Source organism: Lepus europaeus, chromosome 10, assembly GCF_033115175.1.
Source record: "Lepus europaeus isolate LE1 chromosome 10, mLepTim1.pri, whole genome shotgun sequence".
Lineage (NCBI taxonomy): Eukaryota > Metazoa > Chordata > Mammalia > Lagomorpha > Leporidae > Lepus > Lepus europaeus.
In genome coordinates, this window is record NC_084836.1 from 101736572 (window position 1) to 101755915 (window position 19344).

At 52.1% G+C, this 19344-nt stretch overlaps 1 protein-coding gene and 1 non-coding gene across 7 annotated transcripts in view; one reads left to right on the forward strand and one right to left on the reverse strand.

The window, feature by feature from the left end:
- RALY (RALY heterogeneous nuclear ribonucleoprotein) overlaps nucleotides 1-18093 on the forward strand; it is an 87977-nt gene extending 69884 nt beyond the window's left edge. For 3 of the 6 annotated variants that reach the window (XM_062204049.1, XM_062204055.1, XM_062204051.1), the window contains 8 exons: nucleotides 9735-9999; nucleotides 10927-10999; nucleotides 11182-11229; nucleotides 13082-13248; nucleotides 13910-14023; nucleotides 14258-14505; nucleotides 15540-15588; nucleotides 17735-18093. In XM_062204049.1, the coding sequence (XP_062060033.1) occupies nucleotides 9735-9999; nucleotides 10927-10999; nucleotides 11182-11229; nucleotides 13082-13248; nucleotides 13910-14023; nucleotides 14258-14505; nucleotides 15540-15584 (960 nt within the window). In that variant the 3' untranslated portion in view covers nucleotides 15585-15588; nucleotides 17735-18093. Of the gene's footprint in view, nucleotides 1-3423; nucleotides 3573-3713; nucleotides 3825-5013; nucleotides 5060-9734; nucleotides 10000-10926; nucleotides 11000-11181; nucleotides 11230-13081; nucleotides 13249-13909; nucleotides 14024-14257; nucleotides 14506-15539; nucleotides 15589-17734 lie in introns of those variants that run through there. The other 3 variants (XM_062204054.1, XM_062204052.1, XM_062204050.1) reach the window with 3 other exon arrangements.
- Nucleotides 4867-4973, reverse strand: LOC133769217 (U6 spliceosomal RNA). The gene has a single exon (XR_009867119.1). It is a non-coding gene; the product is annotated as a U6 spliceosomal RNA (small nuclear RNA).
- Nucleotides 18094-19344: the final 1251 nt, after the last annotated feature.

Sequence of the window (19344 nt, forward strand, 5' to 3'; positions counted from 1 at the left end):
GGCAGGAAGCTGGATAGCAGGCCAAGTAGCCAGGACTTGAACCCAGGCTCTCTGATACGGGGTGCGGGGATCTTAAGCAGTGTCTTAATTACTGTGCCAGATTCCTGCCCCAAGGTCTGTTCTCTTACCAGTGACCCTAATTTACTTTGTGACCTTGAGCAAATCACTTTCTGGATTTTAATTTTCTCATCTGCCCACAGTGGCAGAGGGACTGTCTGTCATCCCTCTTTGTTTCCACAGCATCTAGCTAGACAGTAGACAGGGCCTAGCATACTGTGGCACTCCGTGTCGAAGCCTTGATTACATTAGGGTATCTCTGAAGGTCCTGTCAGTCTCCTGTCTCTGAACATGCTGGGTCCTGCATCCTCTGCGCTCCCTGCCGAGTGCTGTATTCCCCACCTTGTCTGCCTAGTAGCACAACCTGACTTCCTGACTGTGTAGGCAGTCTGGATTCTGGGTACTCTGAGGCAGTCACGTGGTACTCGTGTTTTTATCTGTCCATTCAGTGTATCTAGGATAAGCTACCAAGCGTAACACAAAGTTCAGGGACGGAAAGGGCCAGCTTGGTCAGAAAAACGTTCCATTCAATTCCTACCAAGTAGAGCTCGGGCCTGAGCAGCCCTGCCAGGAGCCCTGCCAGGCCTGAGTAATGGCCTCAGCCTGGAGCAGGGTTTTCCATGAACTCCATCGGGGTCTCCAGTAATTGGAACATGGCACCTTCCGACTTATAATGAATAGCAGAACGAGAGGGGCATTTGTCATTGCCTGACTTCCCTGTGGGGAAGAGGCTCATAAGTCACAGCTGACAAACCCTTTGATGACTTTTGAACTTCATTTACAGGAAAGAATAGCTATAATCAACCAACAGCAAGCAGTGACTAATCTTGCCACATTATCACTGTGTGGAGCCAGCTCCTTAAAGTGTGAGAAGGGGGAGGGAACCATCCCCCAAGCTCACATCAAGTGCTGATTGGGTCTTGGACTTAAGAGTATGCTCTGGGGTCCCCAGCACAGTGGCATAGTGGGTAAAGCTGCTGCCTGCAGTGCCAGCATCCCATATGGGCGCCAGTTCGAGTCCCAGCTGCTACACTTCTGATCCAGCTCTCTGCTGTGGCCTGGGAAAGCAGAAGATGGCCCAAGTCCTTGGGCCCCTGCATCCACATGGGAAACCAGATGAAGCTCCTGGCTGCTGGCTTAGGCCTGGTCCAGCCCTGGCCATTGTATTCATTTGGGGAGTGAACCAGCGGATGGAAGACTCCTCCCTCTCTCTGCCTCTGCCTCTGCCTCTGCCAGGCCCGTAAGTTTGTGCCTGAAGGGTCAGATAGTGTCAGGAGGTCCAGCAAGAAGCTGACCTCCAGGTACTTAGAGGGCACGTCTGGCATTGGAGCTGTTCTGGGTCAAGGTTAAGAGGATCAGGTTTCACAGGTTGATGTCAGCTCTGCCATTTTCCTGTTTTGAGTAGGACTAAACACCAAGCTTTGGTGTCCTCATCTGTGAAATGGTCACAACACATTATCATCTCCGTTCACAAAAGGCTTAGTTCAGATCTTGGCATATAGTGAGTGCTCAACACACATTGGTAATGATTATCATGATCACAGCTTTAGCCCTGGAACAACTTTTTTTTTTTTTTTTTAAATGGCCAGTTTAAAGACCCAAGGTCTTGTGGCACATCAGGAGCAAAGCCAGGGTTATTGTTCCTGTGGGATGGAAGTTCAGTGAGAACAATCTAGTGGAGTGGGAAAAGCATAAGCTGTAGAATCAGACACACTTGGGGTCTTTTGGACCTAATTACTCCATTTTATGTGGCTGTGGACAGATTACTTAAGGCTCTGAGCATCAGTTTCTTCATCTGTAGAGTGAAGATGATACTAGGCTATGATCAGGGCTATGGGAAATCATGTCTGTTAAGCTTCTACGTTTATACAGAGTGCCAAGGTATAAAGTTGCTGCATATTGTGTACCTTTTAGTGTTCTTTCTCAAGACAGGCATAGTGTCTTCTTGGGTCACCTCCCAGGAAGTGGGAATTCGTTTTAACCATTCTCCCTTTTGGTAGAGCCTTCTGTGATGCTCCCACCCCTTCTCTGGTCTTCCAGATGCTTTGCTTATGTTGTTTCTGGGGCAGCAGATCCCATCACAGGACACATGTGATTTGTTAATTCGTACCTGGTCCATAGTTAGTTCAGTATTTGAATACTTATGGTTAGATGGATAGGAAAGTATTTGGGTGACCTCTTGGCAAAATCAGAGGTTTACAGTCATTTGTAAGTTCCTAATTCTGATTTTTTTTTTTTTTTTTTTGGACAGGCAGAGTGGATAGTGAGAGAGAGAAAGGTCTTCCTTTGCTGTTGGTTCACCCTCCAATGGCCACCGGGCTGATCCGAAGGCAGGAGCCAGGTGCTTCTCCTGGTCTCCCATGGGGTGCAGGGCACAAGAACTTGGGCCATCCTCCACTGCACTCCCTGGCCACAGCAGAGAGCTGGCCTGGAAGAGGGGCAACCGAGACAGAATCCGGCGCCCCGACCGGGACTAGAACCCGGTGTGCCGGCGCTGCAGGTGGAAGATTAGCCTATTGAGCCGTGGTGCCGGCCCCTAATTCTGATTTAGCATTGGAATTTGTAGGCCCAAGATTCCCACCTATGTACCCCTTGTTATATTTCCTGTGAAGGAGCACTTGTCACAGAAGCCAAGCTTCAGCCTAAAGACATAACCAAGAGTACAGTTAGTATAAAACAAGCAAGGAAGGTAGGGAGTACAGCCAGCCCACACTGTAGGGAGAAATGACAGAGATGTAGCTGTGCCTTGTTTCTGTTTTGGGTATCTCATTAAGGCCTACCAGATACTGGTACCAGTGCTAAAATATAGGCCCAGGGGCCTCATGGTAAAGCTGGTGATAGAGTGACTCAGCAAGGTCTGGAACCTTTCCTGGTCAGTGTTCCTTCTCCCAGCCCCACACAGTAGTGGTTTGGCAGGTATGGAGAGAAACTTTATGAAGTTTCTAGGTTTGTTTCCAGAAACTGGGACAAGGGAGAGAGTATGTATAGACTTCCTACCTCTGACCCCAGTTTTCTTAGGTAGACATGGAACACAGGAACATGGTGTGCGTAAGGGTCACTAGGGCTGGAGGTGGAAGACCTTGAATGCCACACTGGAATCCTATGCTTTCATAGGACATTTGGGTTATTCACTTTGTTTGTTAAATACCTCCTGGTGCCAGCCATTGTACTAGGTACTTTATGTGTAGACTCTTTAATCCTGGTATAATTCCTATTTTGCAGTTGAGGAATCAGGCCCAGCAAGGTTAAGACACATGGCCAAAGTTCTAGCTGCCAAGTAATAGGGCTAGGACTGGAGCCAAGTCCTGTCTGACTCTAGAGCCTTGTTGTTTTGCTGCTTTATCTGCATTTTCCTTTTGTTGTTAGGAAAAAGTGAGCAGGTTCCTGGAGAGATGACTTTCTAAAAACCAAGTGGACCTGGGAGGGCTCTCTGCTTCCCAGCAGCTCCAGGATGCCAGCATGGAGGAAGACACTCAGCAGAAGGGTGTTGCATGAGTGAGAGGGGTAGGAACTAGGTAATACTAGAAATGGGTGTGATCTTACATCCTTTTACACTGTGTTACAGGTGCACTAGAGCACTTTCACATTGATTAGCCTGTTTGATTCTTGGATCAGTTCTGAAAGGTAATAAGGGAATGGATGATTTCTGTTTTCAGAATAAGGAAGATAAAGCCCAGAGAGATTCCATGACTTGTTGAGGGTCCCATGATGAAAAATGGAACCTGTGGCATGGATCCCCTACACTTCCACCTGTCCAGGAGTGCCAGGTGTGGCATGCTGAGAGCTGGGGTTTCTCATGGGATTTACAATGGTCAGGAACTAAAGAGCACTCCTTGGGAAATTAACTCCTTCTGACCAGCAATGATCATTTGGGCAATGCTAATGAGCTGAGTCCTGGTAAGTTTAATGAGATTAATGGATATCGTATCATCCCTGGCTGTCTGGTAACCAGGAGCCTCTTGACCAGGGAGGCCCTGGACTCTGATTAGTATAATTGCTTGACTTTTCTCCAGAAATAGGCTCTCCATCATTGACAGCTATTTTTCTTTCTTTAAAAGATTTATTTTATTTATTTGAAAGGCAGAGTTACAGAGCAAGGGAGAGATACCTAGAAAAAGATCTTTCATCCACTTGTTCACTTCCCAAATGGCTGCAACAGCTGGGGCTGGGCCAGGCTTAAGCCAGGAGCTTTTTCCACATCTCTCATGAGGGTGCCAGGGACCCAAGGATTTGGGCCATCTTCCACTGTTTTCCCAGGCATATTAGTAGGGAATTGAATTGTAGGTGAAGTGCTCAGACTTGAACCAGCGTGCATTTAGGCGGTGGCTTAACCTATTAGGCCACAATACTGGTCCATATCTATTTTTCTTAAAACCACATAGGGTTTTCTAACAGGAGAGGGCTGGCTACAGGCTACTGTGACCCCATTCATTCCCACACAGGAGAATAAGGCCAGAGGTGTCCAGCCAAAAACTAAGGCTCTGAATAGCACTGGGGGATCAAGACCCAGAGTGGCTTCTCCTTTGAAACAGTCATTTCAAGAGGAAGGGTTCAGTGCTGAGGAGAATTTAGTTAGAGTAGGCATGAGAGATGAGCCAGAGACTAGGCTCTATCCGATAGGGTCGGGAGCAGTCAGATTCAGGATGATGTTGAGAAGGTGGCATGTAGAATGTCAAACAGGGAGCCTGGATTCAGGTCCCCTAGCTACTCCCCTTACCAGCTAGCTGATTTTTTTTTTTTTTTTAAATTTATTTGGCAGGTATAGTGACAGAGAGAGAGAGATGTCTTCCTTCTGTTGGTTCGCTCTCCAAAAATATGGAATGCTTCAAGAATTTGCGTGTCATCCTTGCGCAGGGGCCATGCTAATCTTCTCTGTATCATTCCAGTTTTAGTACACGCGCTGCCGAAGCGAGCACCAGCTAGCTGACTTTAAATACATCATTTATCTTTCCCCATCTTCAGCTTTTTTCCCCATCCATGAAGTGGTACCAACGATGTCCAGGTAAAGACTGTTAACTTAGTCTGTTTGGATTGCCGTAATACAATTCCATAAACTTGATGGTTCATAAACAAGGAAAGTGTGTTTCTCACAGTCCTGGAGGCAAAGGCCAAAATCAAGGCATAGGCAAATCTGGTGTCTGGTGAGGACCACCTACTGGTTCCTGGCCAGCTCCGTCCTGACAGGTTAGAAGCAGAGCTGCTCTCTGTGCCTGCTTTTAGAAGGTACTAAACCTGTTCCTAAGGACTCTGCCCTCACGACCTAAGCATTTCCCAAAGGCCCCGTGTCCAGATACTCTGATGCTGGGATTAGGTTTCAACATGGGAATTTGGGTATTTGGGGGAGGTTGTACACATTTGCACTGTAGTGCAAACGCAGTACAAAAACAAAGTGCAGTATAAACTGGCTGTGTTCACTAACATCCCGTCCAAATAAGAGGAACTGCAAGGGCACATGCAAGCAGGGGCTGCGTAGCTGACTCAGGATAACAGCACCACCGGCTCTCTGTGCGGAAGCAATCTTGCCCCTGCAGATTCTTCACCGAGTTAAATAGAACCGGGGGTTCCAGTTCTGGCTTGGTTCTGTTAACCAGTTACTTTGTCACTGTGAGTTTGTCAAAACTTCCCTATCTGAACTGCCTCCCTACAGGGCTCTTTTGAGGATTAGTAAGGCCAAATGTGTGAAGTCTCCTGATTTATTTATTTATTTTAAATAGAGCCTGGGCTTTTTTTTGGGGGGGGGGGTTCAGAGATATAGAGAATAAGAGAGAAAGGTCTTCCTTCCATTGGTTCACCCCACAAATGGCCGCTATGGCTGGCGCTGCACCGATCCGAAGCCAGGAGCCAGGTGCTTCTTCCTGGTCTTCCATGTGGGTGCAGGGGCCCAAGGACTTGGGGCGTCCTCCACTGCCCTCCCGGGCCACAGCAGAGAGCTGGACTGGAGCAGGAGCAACTGGGACTAGAACCCGGCACCCATGTGGGATGCCAGTGCCTCAGGCAGAGGATTAACCCAGTGAGCCATGGCGCCGGCCCCCAAGTCTCCTTATTTTAGAATCGGAGGCTGTTCCTACTGGGGTGGTTCTCCAGGGGTCTCATTTACCTAAAGGTCAGGAACAGAGGTATCTTCCCGAGCTTCTCTACCTCTGCAAAACCTTGCCACTTTTCTATATGTTCAGGCTTGGCTCCTGTGTTCCAAAACAGTTTCCATCTGAAATGTTTCAACTAGAATTTCTTCTTACTAGCCTGGAGAAGCAAGCCATTCCATTGAGCTATAAATTGTGTCCCCAGTGGACATTGATTAGCTTAAGGGCTCTGCTTTTGTGCAGGTAGAGACACAGACCCTTTCCTGGGACCCTAGTCCCTGGTTTTCTCAAACAGCATTGTTTTGAGATGCTATGCCCGGTTCCAGCTCCTCATTGTTTTGGGGGACTGTCTGTTAATAGCCCCCTGCTAATCTGATGTTGCAGAAGTTTAAAGGAGCAAAATTGGTTCTTTTCTCTCTCCCTTTCCCCCACCAGCAAAAACAATCCCTCTGTGCACATCTCTGCTTGCTGCAAGGTCCGGGACCTCTGGGGACTGCAGATACCTTGCTCTCCGTTACACAGCTAATCTGTGAGGCAGAGCTGGGGTGGGGATAGCTTCCTTAGTACTTTCTCCCTAACATTTGTTTAGCACTTTCTATGCCCCAGGCTTTGTCAGATCTGCCTCTAACATTTTCAGGACAGATTAAGTACAAATGGCCATTGATGTACTGTACATATACCATATGTTGAAAATTTTTTCTATTTTTTAAAGATTTATTTTTTTGAAAGCCAGAGTTACACAGAGAAGGAAAGGCAGAGAGGGAGAGAGGTCTTCCATCCGCTGGTTCACTGCCCAACTGGCTGAAACGGCTGGAACTGCACCAATATGAAGCCAGGAGCCAGGCGCTTCCTCCGGGTCTCCCATGTGGGTGCAGGGGCCCAAGGACTTGGGCCATTTTCTACTGCTTCCCCAGGCCATAACAGAGAGCTCGATTGGAAGTGGAGCAGCTGGGACTTGAACTGGCGCCTCTATGGGGTGCCAGCACTGCGGGCGGTGGTTCTGCATACTACACCACAGCACTGGCCCCCAATGTTGAAATATTTGACAGTTACAGGTGAAGCTGACTTTGTGATGCTCTTAACCTGGAAGATCATGTCTGACTTTAGAGTTCTTGACTTGCTGTGTGTGATTCTTTATCTGAACTTGGCAGTTCCTAGTCTGGTCCACCTCCTTGTCATTGCCCTCCTGCCAACTCCACTGCTTACTTTGAGGAGCCCCTTGGGCTCACTCAGACCTTCCCACACTCCACACACTCCCCTCTTCTTGGGCCTAAGGCATCTGCACAGCAGCAACAGAGAAGGCTGATTAGGGGCTGTTTGGACAAGGAGTTGATGGGCTGGGCTGGGCTGGGCTCCTAGATCCTCTGCAGGTGGCGTTTCTCCCTGTCTCAGAGCAGCCACATGCATACACCGCCCGTGTCTCCTGACCTTTGTGTGACATGGCTTCTGGCTGGCTGTCCTTGGTGTCTTACAGATTGTGCTTAATCCAACTTTGACCCTCATCTACACTGGGTCCACAAATGGCAGTGTTAGTAAAACAGGGAAGTGTTTATGGTCAGAGTAATTCCAATGCTTCTCACTTTGCAAAGTCCAGAATGTGCACTGTACCAAACCCCAAGTGATGCAAGAGAAGACTGATTAGGGCCAAGCCTTAAGACTCTGCTTGTCTGCCTAGGCATGAGTGCGGATCTGTCTGCAGGACCCAGCTCAGATGCTCAGCAACTGCTTCCTGCTCAGTGGTGTTGGAGGTTCCTGGCAGAGGACTGAGGGAATTCTCAACTGTCGCGTGCCTGCTAGGTCAGCGGCAGGGCCAGCAGTCATCAGCAAGTCTCAATCATCATCCTTCTCTTTCTGTCTCGCACCCCAGCTAGTGGCCAAAGCGGGGAACATCTCCCTGGGCCAAAACATCAAAGCTTTGAGCTGAGCCACACGAGAGTCAGCTGATGCCCACACAGGAGCCTATAAACCTCTACTCCTGTAAGGTGCATGAGGAATTAACTCTTGTCATCCAGGTAGGAGGGGACTCTCAGAACTGTGAAGAATGGGGTAAAGAAGGGGACCAACACCACCAAGCATTTCCTGCTGCATACAGTGTGTTAGGTGTTTCTGGGAGTAAGAGTAATCTGAATAAATGTTAATTTGATACAAAGGTAAATTGAGTAGCAAGTCCATCCCTTCCAAGTCAGTTCCCCTTTCCTTTAGCGGAGTGTACACCCAACCCAGGTGTATCCATGGAGCTTACTAGAAAAACCCAGGAGCAATTTCTTCTCCAGAATCACATTCCTAGGTCTCACCTATGATTTCCTAGTAAACACTGCCACCTGCTGGTTAGAATCTGCCACCTTCAAGGCTGGGAGGTTTTAGCCAAAAAGCAAGGTTTTTCCATCTTATATCGTCTAAGTCACTGAAAAGAACTATGGTCTACCCAAAATATGAGTGTTTTTATACATGTTGCTTGGTGTCTTTATCACCTTCTGAAGTGGATATTGAGATAGGAGTGTTCTAAAAGGGAGTTATGCCCTCCTGTGCCAATAAATAGAAGACTGGGCCAAGAGGCATAAATGTGTAATTTCAGGCCTTTCCTACTGAAATTGAGACTCCTCCTTCTTTGTTCTCTGGAGCTTGTCCCAGTAGGGGGCAGGAGAGATGTGTACAGTCCTATGGGACACAGACATTCCCAGAGTATAGAGTGAAGAGTGGGTGCAGTCTCATCTCTGAGCCAAACAACAACATGTTGAGTGTTAAGTAATTCAAATTAATTTATTAAAAGTAATTCTCAGATAAACATACTGACTTATAGTGGTATTTAAATTGGCTATAGCTCTGGGAAGCACAGTGATTACATTGAAAATAAAAGGGGTTTGGGACTGACTGACCTGGGTTAAACACCCATTACTGGCCAGTTAATGAAATTGTCCATCTCAGTTTTCAGTAAAATATGAGTAACAATGGTAATGTTCACTCGGAGGATCTTGGAAGTATTCACTGAGTCCACAGGGAGTGCCCCATGAGGCTTCTTGAAGCACAGCTTTTTCAGAATGGCTGGTACCAATAAAAACAGTTCTGTGACTGCCCACGTCAGGGCCAGGCTGAGTGGCTTCCAAATGATGCTGTGGTTCCAGAGTACACATTATGTGCAGGGACCCTGTGAATGTGCTGTGGTTCTACTTGGCAGGACCAGAAGAAAAGCTCAGGATGATCTTCAGATTGAATCCTGAAAGGGGCAACAATTGAGATAGCATTAGAGAAGGGGTGGGCTTCCAAGAGTTGGAGTCGAGCAGACCAGAGTTTGAATCCAGCCCTGTCATTCACTAGCATTGTGACCTCTCTCAAGTGTGAGATTCCTCCCTTAAAACATGGCTCTGCCTAACCACATGAGTACCAGATGAGGACACGTATGTCAGATGCAAAGCGCCTGGCAGTGGGGTTAGCAGCTCTAGGTGTTATAACAAGAAAACAAGATGCGGAAGCAGGGAGCTAGATGGTTCTAAGGGTGTGCATGAGAAAGCGTGAGGGGCAATGCAGGATGTGGGCCGTGGGCAACCCTGGGCCCAGTGCAGGGACCCAGCTTCAGAGAGGCGTGCACTCTCTCTCCAGGTGGCCACCATGTCCTTGAAGATCCAGACAAGCAATGTAACCAACAAGAACGATCCCAAGTCCATCAACTCTCGGGTCTTCATTGGAAACCTCAACACAGCTATGGTGAATAAGTCAGATGTGGAGACCATCTTTTCCAAGTACGGCCGTGTGGCCGGCTGTTCTGTGCACAAGGGCTATGCCTTTGTCCAGTATGCCAACGAGCGCCATGCCCGGGCAGCTGTGCTGGGAGAGAACGGGCGGGTGCTGGCTGGACAGACCCTGGGTAAGTGACATCTCTTTTCTCCCATCTTTTACTCTTCAGTCTCCTGTCAGCGCCCTTCTTTAGTCCCCCAGCCCCCACCACTGCTTTGAGCCTCTATAACTAGTTAGAAGTTCCACTGGTTATAGACTAAGTAGTTGTCAACTTGCTATCTGGGGGACTTTTAGTAGCCCTTGGGAAGTGCTTTTGTCTTGTTCCTGCTTTCTCAGTGTTTCTTCATGACAAGCTTTCTGGTTCCAGTTGAAGTCTAGATTCACCAGAGAAAGGGAACAGGGTGTTCTAGCACAGCCTGTTAACACGGGGCAGCAGGTGCCTTAGGTTAGAGCCCTTTCTGAGAGCCAGGAGCGTGGGCTGGGAGCACAGGACAAAGCTTTGGTGTTACACACGTGGTGTGACCATGCAGTGCTGTGTATGTGTGTTTGAGAAGGGATATCCTAGAGGTATATGGATGTGACTGAGTGTGGGCAAGTACCTTTGTTATGTATGGGTGTGGGATGTGTGTGTGTGTCAGAATGTGCTTAAGTGTATAAACAGATATCCATGTATTCATTCACTACATATTTGTTTAGATCTTATTGGGTGCTAAGTTAAGGCATAAAGATGTTTCATAGAATGTCCTAGTGAATGTGCATTGGTTTATTTGTATATGGGCAGTTACATATTTGATGTTGGAGCCAAGTCCAGTGTACTTAAGAGTTCATCTTACCCGTGTGTGTGATATTCTTGACATGTGAACATGTGTGAAGGTGTTGTGTGTGTGTGTGATGTCAGGGTTTGGGTCTCATGTATGAAGAGCTGTGCTGGTCACATCAGAACCATGTGTACATCATGTGAGCATGTGAATTGCCCTGTGTGTGTGCATGAGGGTGATACGTGCAGACGAACCTCTGTCGTGCCAGCATTCCGACTCTGCCTCTTCCCTCCATGCAGATATCAACATGGCTGGAGAGCCCAAGCCCAACAGACCCAAGGGGCTAAAGAGAGCAGCGTCTGCCATTTACAGGTGAGGTGCCCTGTCTGTCCGTGTGTGGGCATGGGGGGCCCTCGTTCCAGGCGGGGGATAAATGCTGGTGGTGACAGGGTGCTGAACCTAGAACTTGGGGATGCATTTGGAGATGAGGGCCTGTGGAGAGTGGGCTGAGTGGCCATCCCTAAGCTCTGGCCCTCTCCCCTTTGTTTCCCCAGTGGCTACAACTTTGACTATGATTACTACCGGGACGACTTCTACGACAGGTGAGCGGGGAGGGGCGTGCCCAGGCATGAAACAGCCAACCTGGAAGTGTCCTGAGAGATTGCACGTGCCATGCAGCCCACTCATTCCTCCAAATGGCAAGCAAAGCCCAGAGGGGTGGACAGGCATTTGCCCAAGGTTGCTGTATGAGTCAGTGGCGGGGCTGGGCCTGGGATGTAGTGCCACAGGTGCCTAGCCCAGGGCCACTGTACCACACTGCCTCCTGCTCCAGCCACCCTTCCTCCTCCCAGTCCTGAGGTCAAAGACTCGAGGGGACTGTGTAGCCACGGAGCACATCACCGAAGCCAGTTGGAATACGGAATGATTTAGCACTGGCTGCTGGGCGCTGGAGTCCTCATACTTCCGCTTTCCAGTCTCATCACCTCTGTGAGGTGCCCAGCCAGCTGGAAGGAATCCAGAGCTTATATTTATAACCAAAGGAGCAGCAGCCATTTGGAGGTCTGAAGTAGTCCCTGGAGGACTGTGGACTTTGCCTCCTTTACTCCCACGCCTATCTAGACCCAGCCTTGAGGCTGTGGGTTCCCAGTCTCTTGGCATCAGCCACATTCTTCCTTCCTGCCTCTCTCCCTCTCACTCAGCGCACTCCCGGCAGCCCAGGAAGAACAGAAGTTCTCAGCCCGCTTTTTCTCACCTGTGAATGGTTTTAGGTGACAGTGTGGTCGGGTGGAAAGTGCCTTTGCCTGGGAGTTAGAAGACCTGAGTGCTAATCCCAGGTCTGCCACAAAATGGGTTATGTGACTTTGGGCAAATCCCCTTCCCAGTGTATAATGGGCTTGCACCAAGTGATCTCTCGGGGTTCCTCCAGCTCTGAAATTCTGTGGTTCAGTGATTCTGACCAAGGCCAGAGCCGCCCCCTCCCCTTGGGAACAGAAATGCAGGATCTGGGATTGGATCCATTCCCAGAGACTTTCTGTCTCCAGCCATCACACCCCAGGGCAGGGGCTCCTGAAGAAAGGAGTGCTGGGGACTGGGACATTGACTTACCCAGCGAAAGTGGTTCTCCCAGCCTCAGCGTACCCCCATGGCCGCAGTTCCCTGCAGAAAGATGGTGGCTGCAGATAGGCAAGAGCCCCGGATGTAGCCTACTGACTTGCTGCCTGTTCAGCTTGAAAAGACCCCCTCCTGGAGAGGGCTGGGTGATGGCCTTGGGGGCCACACACCATCTGGGAACCCTGGAGTCTGACCAGAGTTGGCCAGCCTTAAAATGCTGCTGGGTCCCCAGCCTCTATCTCTGAAGCAGAGCTACCAGAGTGGAGTGATCAAGGAGGCCCAGGATAAGGAAGGGGCTTAGGGCATGGCCTTGTGTCTCTGAGGTTGTGGGCTCCTGAAGTGGTTTAGCCATGTCCTCGTGCTGTGCCCTCCCAGTGGATGTGAGGAGACAGTGGATTTGGGTAGCCATCCTCGTGAGGCAGATGGTAAAACTGAGGCTCAGGCAGGCTCAGGGATCGGCCCTCACGCCCACACTGGCTGTTGCCAGCAGCAGTTTGTGCTGCTTTGAGGAGATGTGCAGACTCTGAGCGGAGACTTGGGCCAGCCGGTTCCTGTGATCAGGCAGGCCTGCCTGTCCCACTGACCTCAGGAAAGCTGCTTTCTGGGGCTGTTTCAGGTGCTCCTCTGTTGAGAGGGGCAGAACCACCGTGACCTCCTGCTCCTCCTGCCCCTAACTGTCCTGGCTGGTAAGGAGAGGTGTTTATAGTGAGGTTCCCAGCAGCCATCAGGGTCCAGGGCAGGCAGAAGTGTATGCACCTCCCAGCCCCTCACCAGCCACACCAGCTGCAGTGCCTCCCGGGCCAAAGGCCACGCCGGCAGCTCCTGACCCATTTGCCCTCACAGGCTCTTCGACTACCGGGGCCGCCTATCGCCAGTGCCAGTGCCCAGGGCAGTCCCGGTGAAGCGACCCCGGGTCACAGTCCCTTTGGTCCGGCGTGTCAAAACTACCATACCTGTGAAGCTCTTTGCTCGCTCCACAGCCATCACCACCAGCTCAGTCAAGATCAAGTGTGAGTGACTGACTAATCATCTTCATACATAATTTGTATTTTTATCATTAGCAAAATAATGGAATCAACTTTTTTTACGTTGGAAAATAGATAAAGGAACAAATCTCCCACAGTTCTGCAGCTTTAACACAACCAAGTGAGTATCTCCATGCATGTCTTAAGTGGAAAAGGCTGACATTTGAGAAGAAGGGGCTTGGGTTGGGCACAGAGTCCAGTGCTGTGACATGGAGCCCTGTGAGGAGATGGCACGGCAAGGACAGGGCTGCACAGGCCCCTCTTTCACATTCACTGTGGTGTCCACGCACCACAGCCAGCACCCAGGAAGTGTGATTGCAGAAGATCCACATTACCTACCTTAAAGGCAGACCCTGCTGTGTAACTGAAGCAGCGCCGCACCTGCCTGCTCAGGTACCTACATGCAGAGGAGCACCCACACGCCTGCATTGCCGCCCTTCCCAGTCCATTTCAGAGCTGACAGGATTGGGGAAAAGAGAGCCAGGTTCAGAGGTGCAGGCTGGCCACTGGGGATGGCCTCGTGCAAGTTTTCAGCAGGAGGCCTTTTCCCTGGCCAGGAAAAGAACCGAAAAATAATTGCCTTTCTGGCTGACAGAATGGGGCTGGGTTTTGTGTTGACAACAGCCTTGTCCCCCTCTACTCCCAGTAAAGAGCAGTGAGCTACAGACCATCAAGACAGAGTTGACGCAGATCAAGTCCACTATCGATGCCCTGCTGGGCCGCTTGGAGCAGATTGCTGAGGAGCAAAAGGCCAACCCAGGTCAGCCTCTGAGGGTCCTCACCCAGCTCAGTGACCAGGAACATGGGGCAGTGCAAAGGGGAGCACTGTGCACGGGGTGGGGTGGGGCCTGGGGTGGCCTCTAGTCCCAGGAGCCCTGCAGATCCCAGCCCACCTGCACCTACCATGCTGAGGCCAGCTTCCGCCAAGGTGCCACCCTGTGCTGCTGCCCCAGTCTGAGTTCCAGTGCCCCTCATCCAACCCTTCCTCCTCAAGGTGGCAAGAAGAAGGGCGGCGGCAGCGGCGGTGGCAGTGGCAGTGGCAGTGGCGGCGGTGGCAGTAGTAGTGGCGGCGGCGCTAGTAGTGGCGGCGGCAGTAGTAGTGGCGGCGGCGGCGGTGGCTGTAGCCGGCCACCAGCCCCCCAGGAGGACATGACTGCTGAGGCAGGCACGCCCCAAGGAGGAGCCCAGGCTCACAACGATGGCGATGAGGAGGGACTGCTGACACACAGTGAGGAGGAGCTGGTAAGGACCCGGTCGAGGGCGTGGAAGGGATGGGCCGGGAGGCTTCACCTGTTGGCCTCCTGAGGAGCTTCCCCCTCCCTCCTTCCCAGGGCTGCTGGTCCTGTGGGGAAAGGGAAGAGAGAGGTGGGGGGAGTCCTCTATTTCAGAAGTCCACACCCAAGCTCAGGGCCCCCTGTGGCCTCTGCTGTCCACATGGGTTGGCAGAGGGGACAGCAGCCTGGGGTTGCCTGGAGAAGGCACAGTGAGCCACTGCCACTCAGGGGTGAAGCAGGCTGGTGAGCTCCCTGTCTGTCACTGGCTGCCAGCTGACACTGAGGGGGATGGGAGGCCAGCCAGGGGCTGTGTGGTTCCTGTCAGTGCCACTCACTTGCTTCATGAACTCTGGCTGAGCAGCAGATCCTGCAGTCCATATTTTCTAATCTCATTTAACCCTCAGAACAACGCTGTTCTGTGCAAAGGATTACTGTCCGCACATTCTACGCTGTGAAGAAATGGAAATGGAGGCTCACAGGGACTGAGTGGCTTGCTCAGGGTCTCCTAACTGATAAAAGCCGAGCCAAGCTTGAAACCCAGACCTTTCCCCTGAGCCTGGAGCTTCTCCTTTTCCCCACTGCTGGGGCCCAGTGTGAGGACAGATGGGCTCCTGGCTGTGATACGGAGGGCCCTCCTGCCTAGCCTGGGGCACAGTCGTGTCTGTGAAGGCCCTGGCAAAAGACTCTGATGCTCCAGAGTTGGGAACTCGCCCAGCTGCGAAGCTCTCAGGCCTGCTCTAATTCAGAAGTGTGGCCCTGCTGGTCCTAGAACTCCCTTGACTGCCCGTTTCTTTCCTCTGGAGCCCTCAAGCCATCCCCTCAGGATCCCAAACCAGCCTTGTTGGTTGCTCCCACAGTCACTCCCCTTGCTGTCCCTCCCTCTTTCTGACTGCTTCCTGCAGCTGTACTCGGGCCACAGGGTCTTTGTGCGCAGGTAGCCCCGGACAGGACTCGGAGCCCTCCGTGAGTGACGTGTGGTCCCTTCTTGCCTCCTCCCTCCAGGAGCACAGCCAGGACACAGATGCAGAGCAAGGGGCCTTGCAGTAAGCAGGTACGGGCCAGGTCCTTGTGGGCGGAGGGTGGGGAAGCGGTGGAGATTGGACAGGGAGTATCATGAAGCAGACCAGGTAGGGGAGCCTGGCACTGTGCCCAGGAGTGAAGGCCCCTCTGTATCCAGGCATCCTGCCACACACACCCCTCTGTGGCAGGGCTTGGCAGGCTGAGGAATTAGGTCCGTTGTCTGGGCTGGCCAGGCCCACCCAACCAGCACCCCTTCAGTACTCCACGTGCTGCCACCTGTCTCCACCCCGAGGAGCTGCTAATCTATTGGAGAAAAACAGAATTGTTCACAGCCAGTGCGAGGCCAGCCTGGGGGTGGGAGAGGCGTATGGGTGAGCCTGCTTGCAGGTGCCAGCAAAGCAGTGCGTGCCGAGGGAGGTCCCTCAGCAGAGGCACGGTGGCCGGGGTGTGGAAGGCCAGCAGCCTCTTGGTTGTAGTCCCAGCTCTGGTGGTGAGGAAGGAAAGGGTACTGACTCTGAAGGGTCTCAGGGGCCGGAACCTGATCCTGTGTGGCAGGAGCTGTGCCTGCTCTGAGTTCATTGGACGGTGATGCTAGGATAGATGTGGAAGCTGAGGTACTGAGAGGGCAGGGAGACGCCGCGGCTGTCACAGGATCTCAGGGTGGTGACTGCGGAGCCTGGATGGGAACCCAGCGGTACACGGCCTCGGAGCTCACTCTGTGGCTGCTGCAGCTGAGAGGAAAGGCAGGCCGGCCACTTCCACGCTCAGAAGGAGACAGGCTTAGGCAGAGGAAGGCCTCCAAGACTGATGCTCCTAGAGGACTGTCCTAACCCATGGCCGTCATGGATGCCCACCAGCAAGGGCTTGCAGAACGCGTAACTTGAGAACCTTCTACACCGGCAGTTTTCCCTCTTGGAACATCGTTGTTTGGGAGGCTGAGTTTTACCTCGTGAAGCTAGTTCACAAGTGAGGTTTTTAGAGGCTCAGGGAGGGGGTGAGACTTGCCCAAAGTTACCTGACCAGGAAGGTCTGAGGCCAGAGTGCAGGTGTCTGTCGGCAGCATCGTTAGAGCCTTTCTTCTTCCCGCCAAGAGCACCAGGGTCAGGGAGACGCAAATCACAGCGACAGGAAGGAGCCGTCGCACTTCAGTTAGAACGCCTGTGATCAGGAAGACAAAATACAGGAGCTGGTGTGGTGCCAGCATCCCACATCAGTGCCAGGTGCTCTGCTTCCCATCTCCCTTCCTGCCAGTATGCCTGGGAAGGCAGCTAAAGATGAGCCAAGATTACCTGAGGCTTCTGCCACCCATGTGGGAGACCAGGATGGAGTTCCTGGCAGCTGGCTTTGGCCTGGTCAGGCCCTGGCTGTTGTAGAGTTTTGGGGGAGTGAACCAGCAGGTGGAAGACTCTCTCTCTCTGCTTTTCAAATAAAATTTTTTTTAAAAGATAATGGATCTCAGAACAGTGATTAGTAGAGATCGGGAAGGGTGGGGGAAAGGTGGTAGAGGAATGTTGGATACAGATAACCAAACACAGAAAGAAGGAACAAGTTCTAGTGTTTGTGGCACAGTGGGTGTTACATGCTGTACAAAGACCAGGAGTAGAGGAGCTGGAAGGCCCTACCATGGATGAGGAGACAGGAAGGCTAGTTGTCCATTTTTTTTTTTTTTTTTTTTTTCCTGACAGGCAGAGTGGATAGTGAGAGAGAGAGACAGAGAGAAAGGTCTTCCTTTGCCATTGGTTCACCCTCCAATGGCCGCCACGGTTGGCGCGCTGCGGCCGGCGTACCGCGCTGATCCGATGGCAGGAGCCAGGTGCTTCTCCTGGTCTCCCATGGGGTGCAGGGCCTAAGCACTTGGGCCATCCTCCACTGCACTCCCTAGCCACAGCAGAGAGCTGGCCTGGAAGAGGGGCAGCCGGGACAGAATCCGGTGCCCCGACCGGGACCAGAACCCGGTGTGCCGGTGCCGCTAGGCGGAGGATTAGCCTAGTGAGCCACGGCGCCGGCCTAGTTGTCCATTTTGATTGGATTACACTGTTGAAGTATTGCTGTGTACCCCATATGAAAATACAAGTATTAATTAAAATTTTTTTAAAAATAAGGGAAAAAAAGAATAAAACAAGAAAGTACCAGTCTTTTCCTCGCAGCCTTAGTCTCTTTGTCTTTCTCTTTTCCAGTCTGATGGAACAATGGCTACCAGCAGAAATAGGGCATCGCTGGCCCAGGCCTCACGCCAGGCACCCGTCCCTGGATGCCAACCCCAGCGGGTACCAGAGGAGAGCTGGGCAGGCACCTCCTACCCACACACACCCCAGCCAGTGCCACATCCTCTGCAGGTGGAGTTCCTGGCCTACCCCTTCCCTGTGCACCCTCCTATCTGCACTGCCCAGGCCAGAGGGTGGAGCACAGAAGTTTCCCCCGTACTCTGGCCCCCCTCCCCAGGACACTCCTAGGCATGGGGGTTTTCTATAGGTTTGGAGGTGGGGGGAGCCACAGGGAGGGGACTCTGACAATAAAGAGACTGGATCCCAACCTACCATGAGACAGGATGGTTTGTGTTTTCTCACGAAGGCCTCCTGGCCTTCCTAGCCCCTTGGAAGGCTGGTCTGCTGCCCCCCCCCCCCATTCCTTTTACTGTCTAGGATCCCTACTACTGACCCATCTGGGCTGTTGCTTCTGCTAACGTGGCCCAGCAGACTGTTGGTGAGGGTAGGGTACGCCTGGGCCCTCCAGTGCACCCTTGGTCACCCAGTGGCAGGTCGAGGCCTCATCTCTTTGCTCTGTTCCTCATTGAGCCTGGTCTTCCCCACTTGGAAAACAGTGATAACCTTCTCTGCCGCCTTCAGCCCCTTGGGCCTGCTGTAGGACCAGTGTTTCTTGGCTTGGACTTGGTCCTCGCTGACGCCTGCATCCTTGGCTTCTCTCCGTTACCAGCCCCCACCACCCTCCACAGCGTCATATCTGAGACACGTTCCCTTCCCGTGTCACGAACTCCTCACTGCCAGGACGAAATCCCAGCTCCTGGGTGAGGGCCGCGTGGTCCTGCTTGCTCTGGCCTCTCTTGCCTCTTGGCTCCACCCCTCCTTCCTCCCTCCACACAAACGCTCGCCTCCACCAGCACAGCCAGGTCCTTCACACTCCGTGCAGTTTTGGTAGGAAGCAGTTGGGCCACACTCCTGTTACACACGTGGTAGGAGGCTGTCCCTGTGTGGACATCAGCCCTGCTTTCTAATGGGCTTCCTTCACTCGGCTGTGTGCATGGTGCCCACTGTGTTCTCCTCATGTCACCCTGGTCCCTGCCACTCCCCACAGTTCCCAAGAGAATCACCTGCCACAGCCACAGCCAATCTTTGGTTTCATTTTTAGGTCAAGTATCTACCCTGGTGCATGTGAACTGCACCAGATGATGCAAGTGTGGCCCCTCGGCTGGCCTCGGCGTGGGGCTGTGGGAGGGCAGCACTCAGACTTTGTTCCAAGTCGGGCAGCCCCTTTCTCCACCTGGGAAACACCTGCTCACCATGCAGCTGCTACTGTGGTGTCACGGCCCAGGCCCACTGACTGTTCTTCCAGAACTGTTCACTTCTTCCTTGGAGCAGCCCTTCCCCTCAGGAGGCCCGGTGGTTTCCTGTCATCTGCATGTCCCCAGTTTGCATGAATTCCCAGGGTCATGCCACTTGTCCATCCCCATGGGCTTGGGCCTGTCTTTGGTGGAAGACACTCCCATCTCCCACACTGTTTGGTCCTCCAGCTTTGCTGGCTTTGGCAGGCCAGCCCCAAGGCTTCAGGG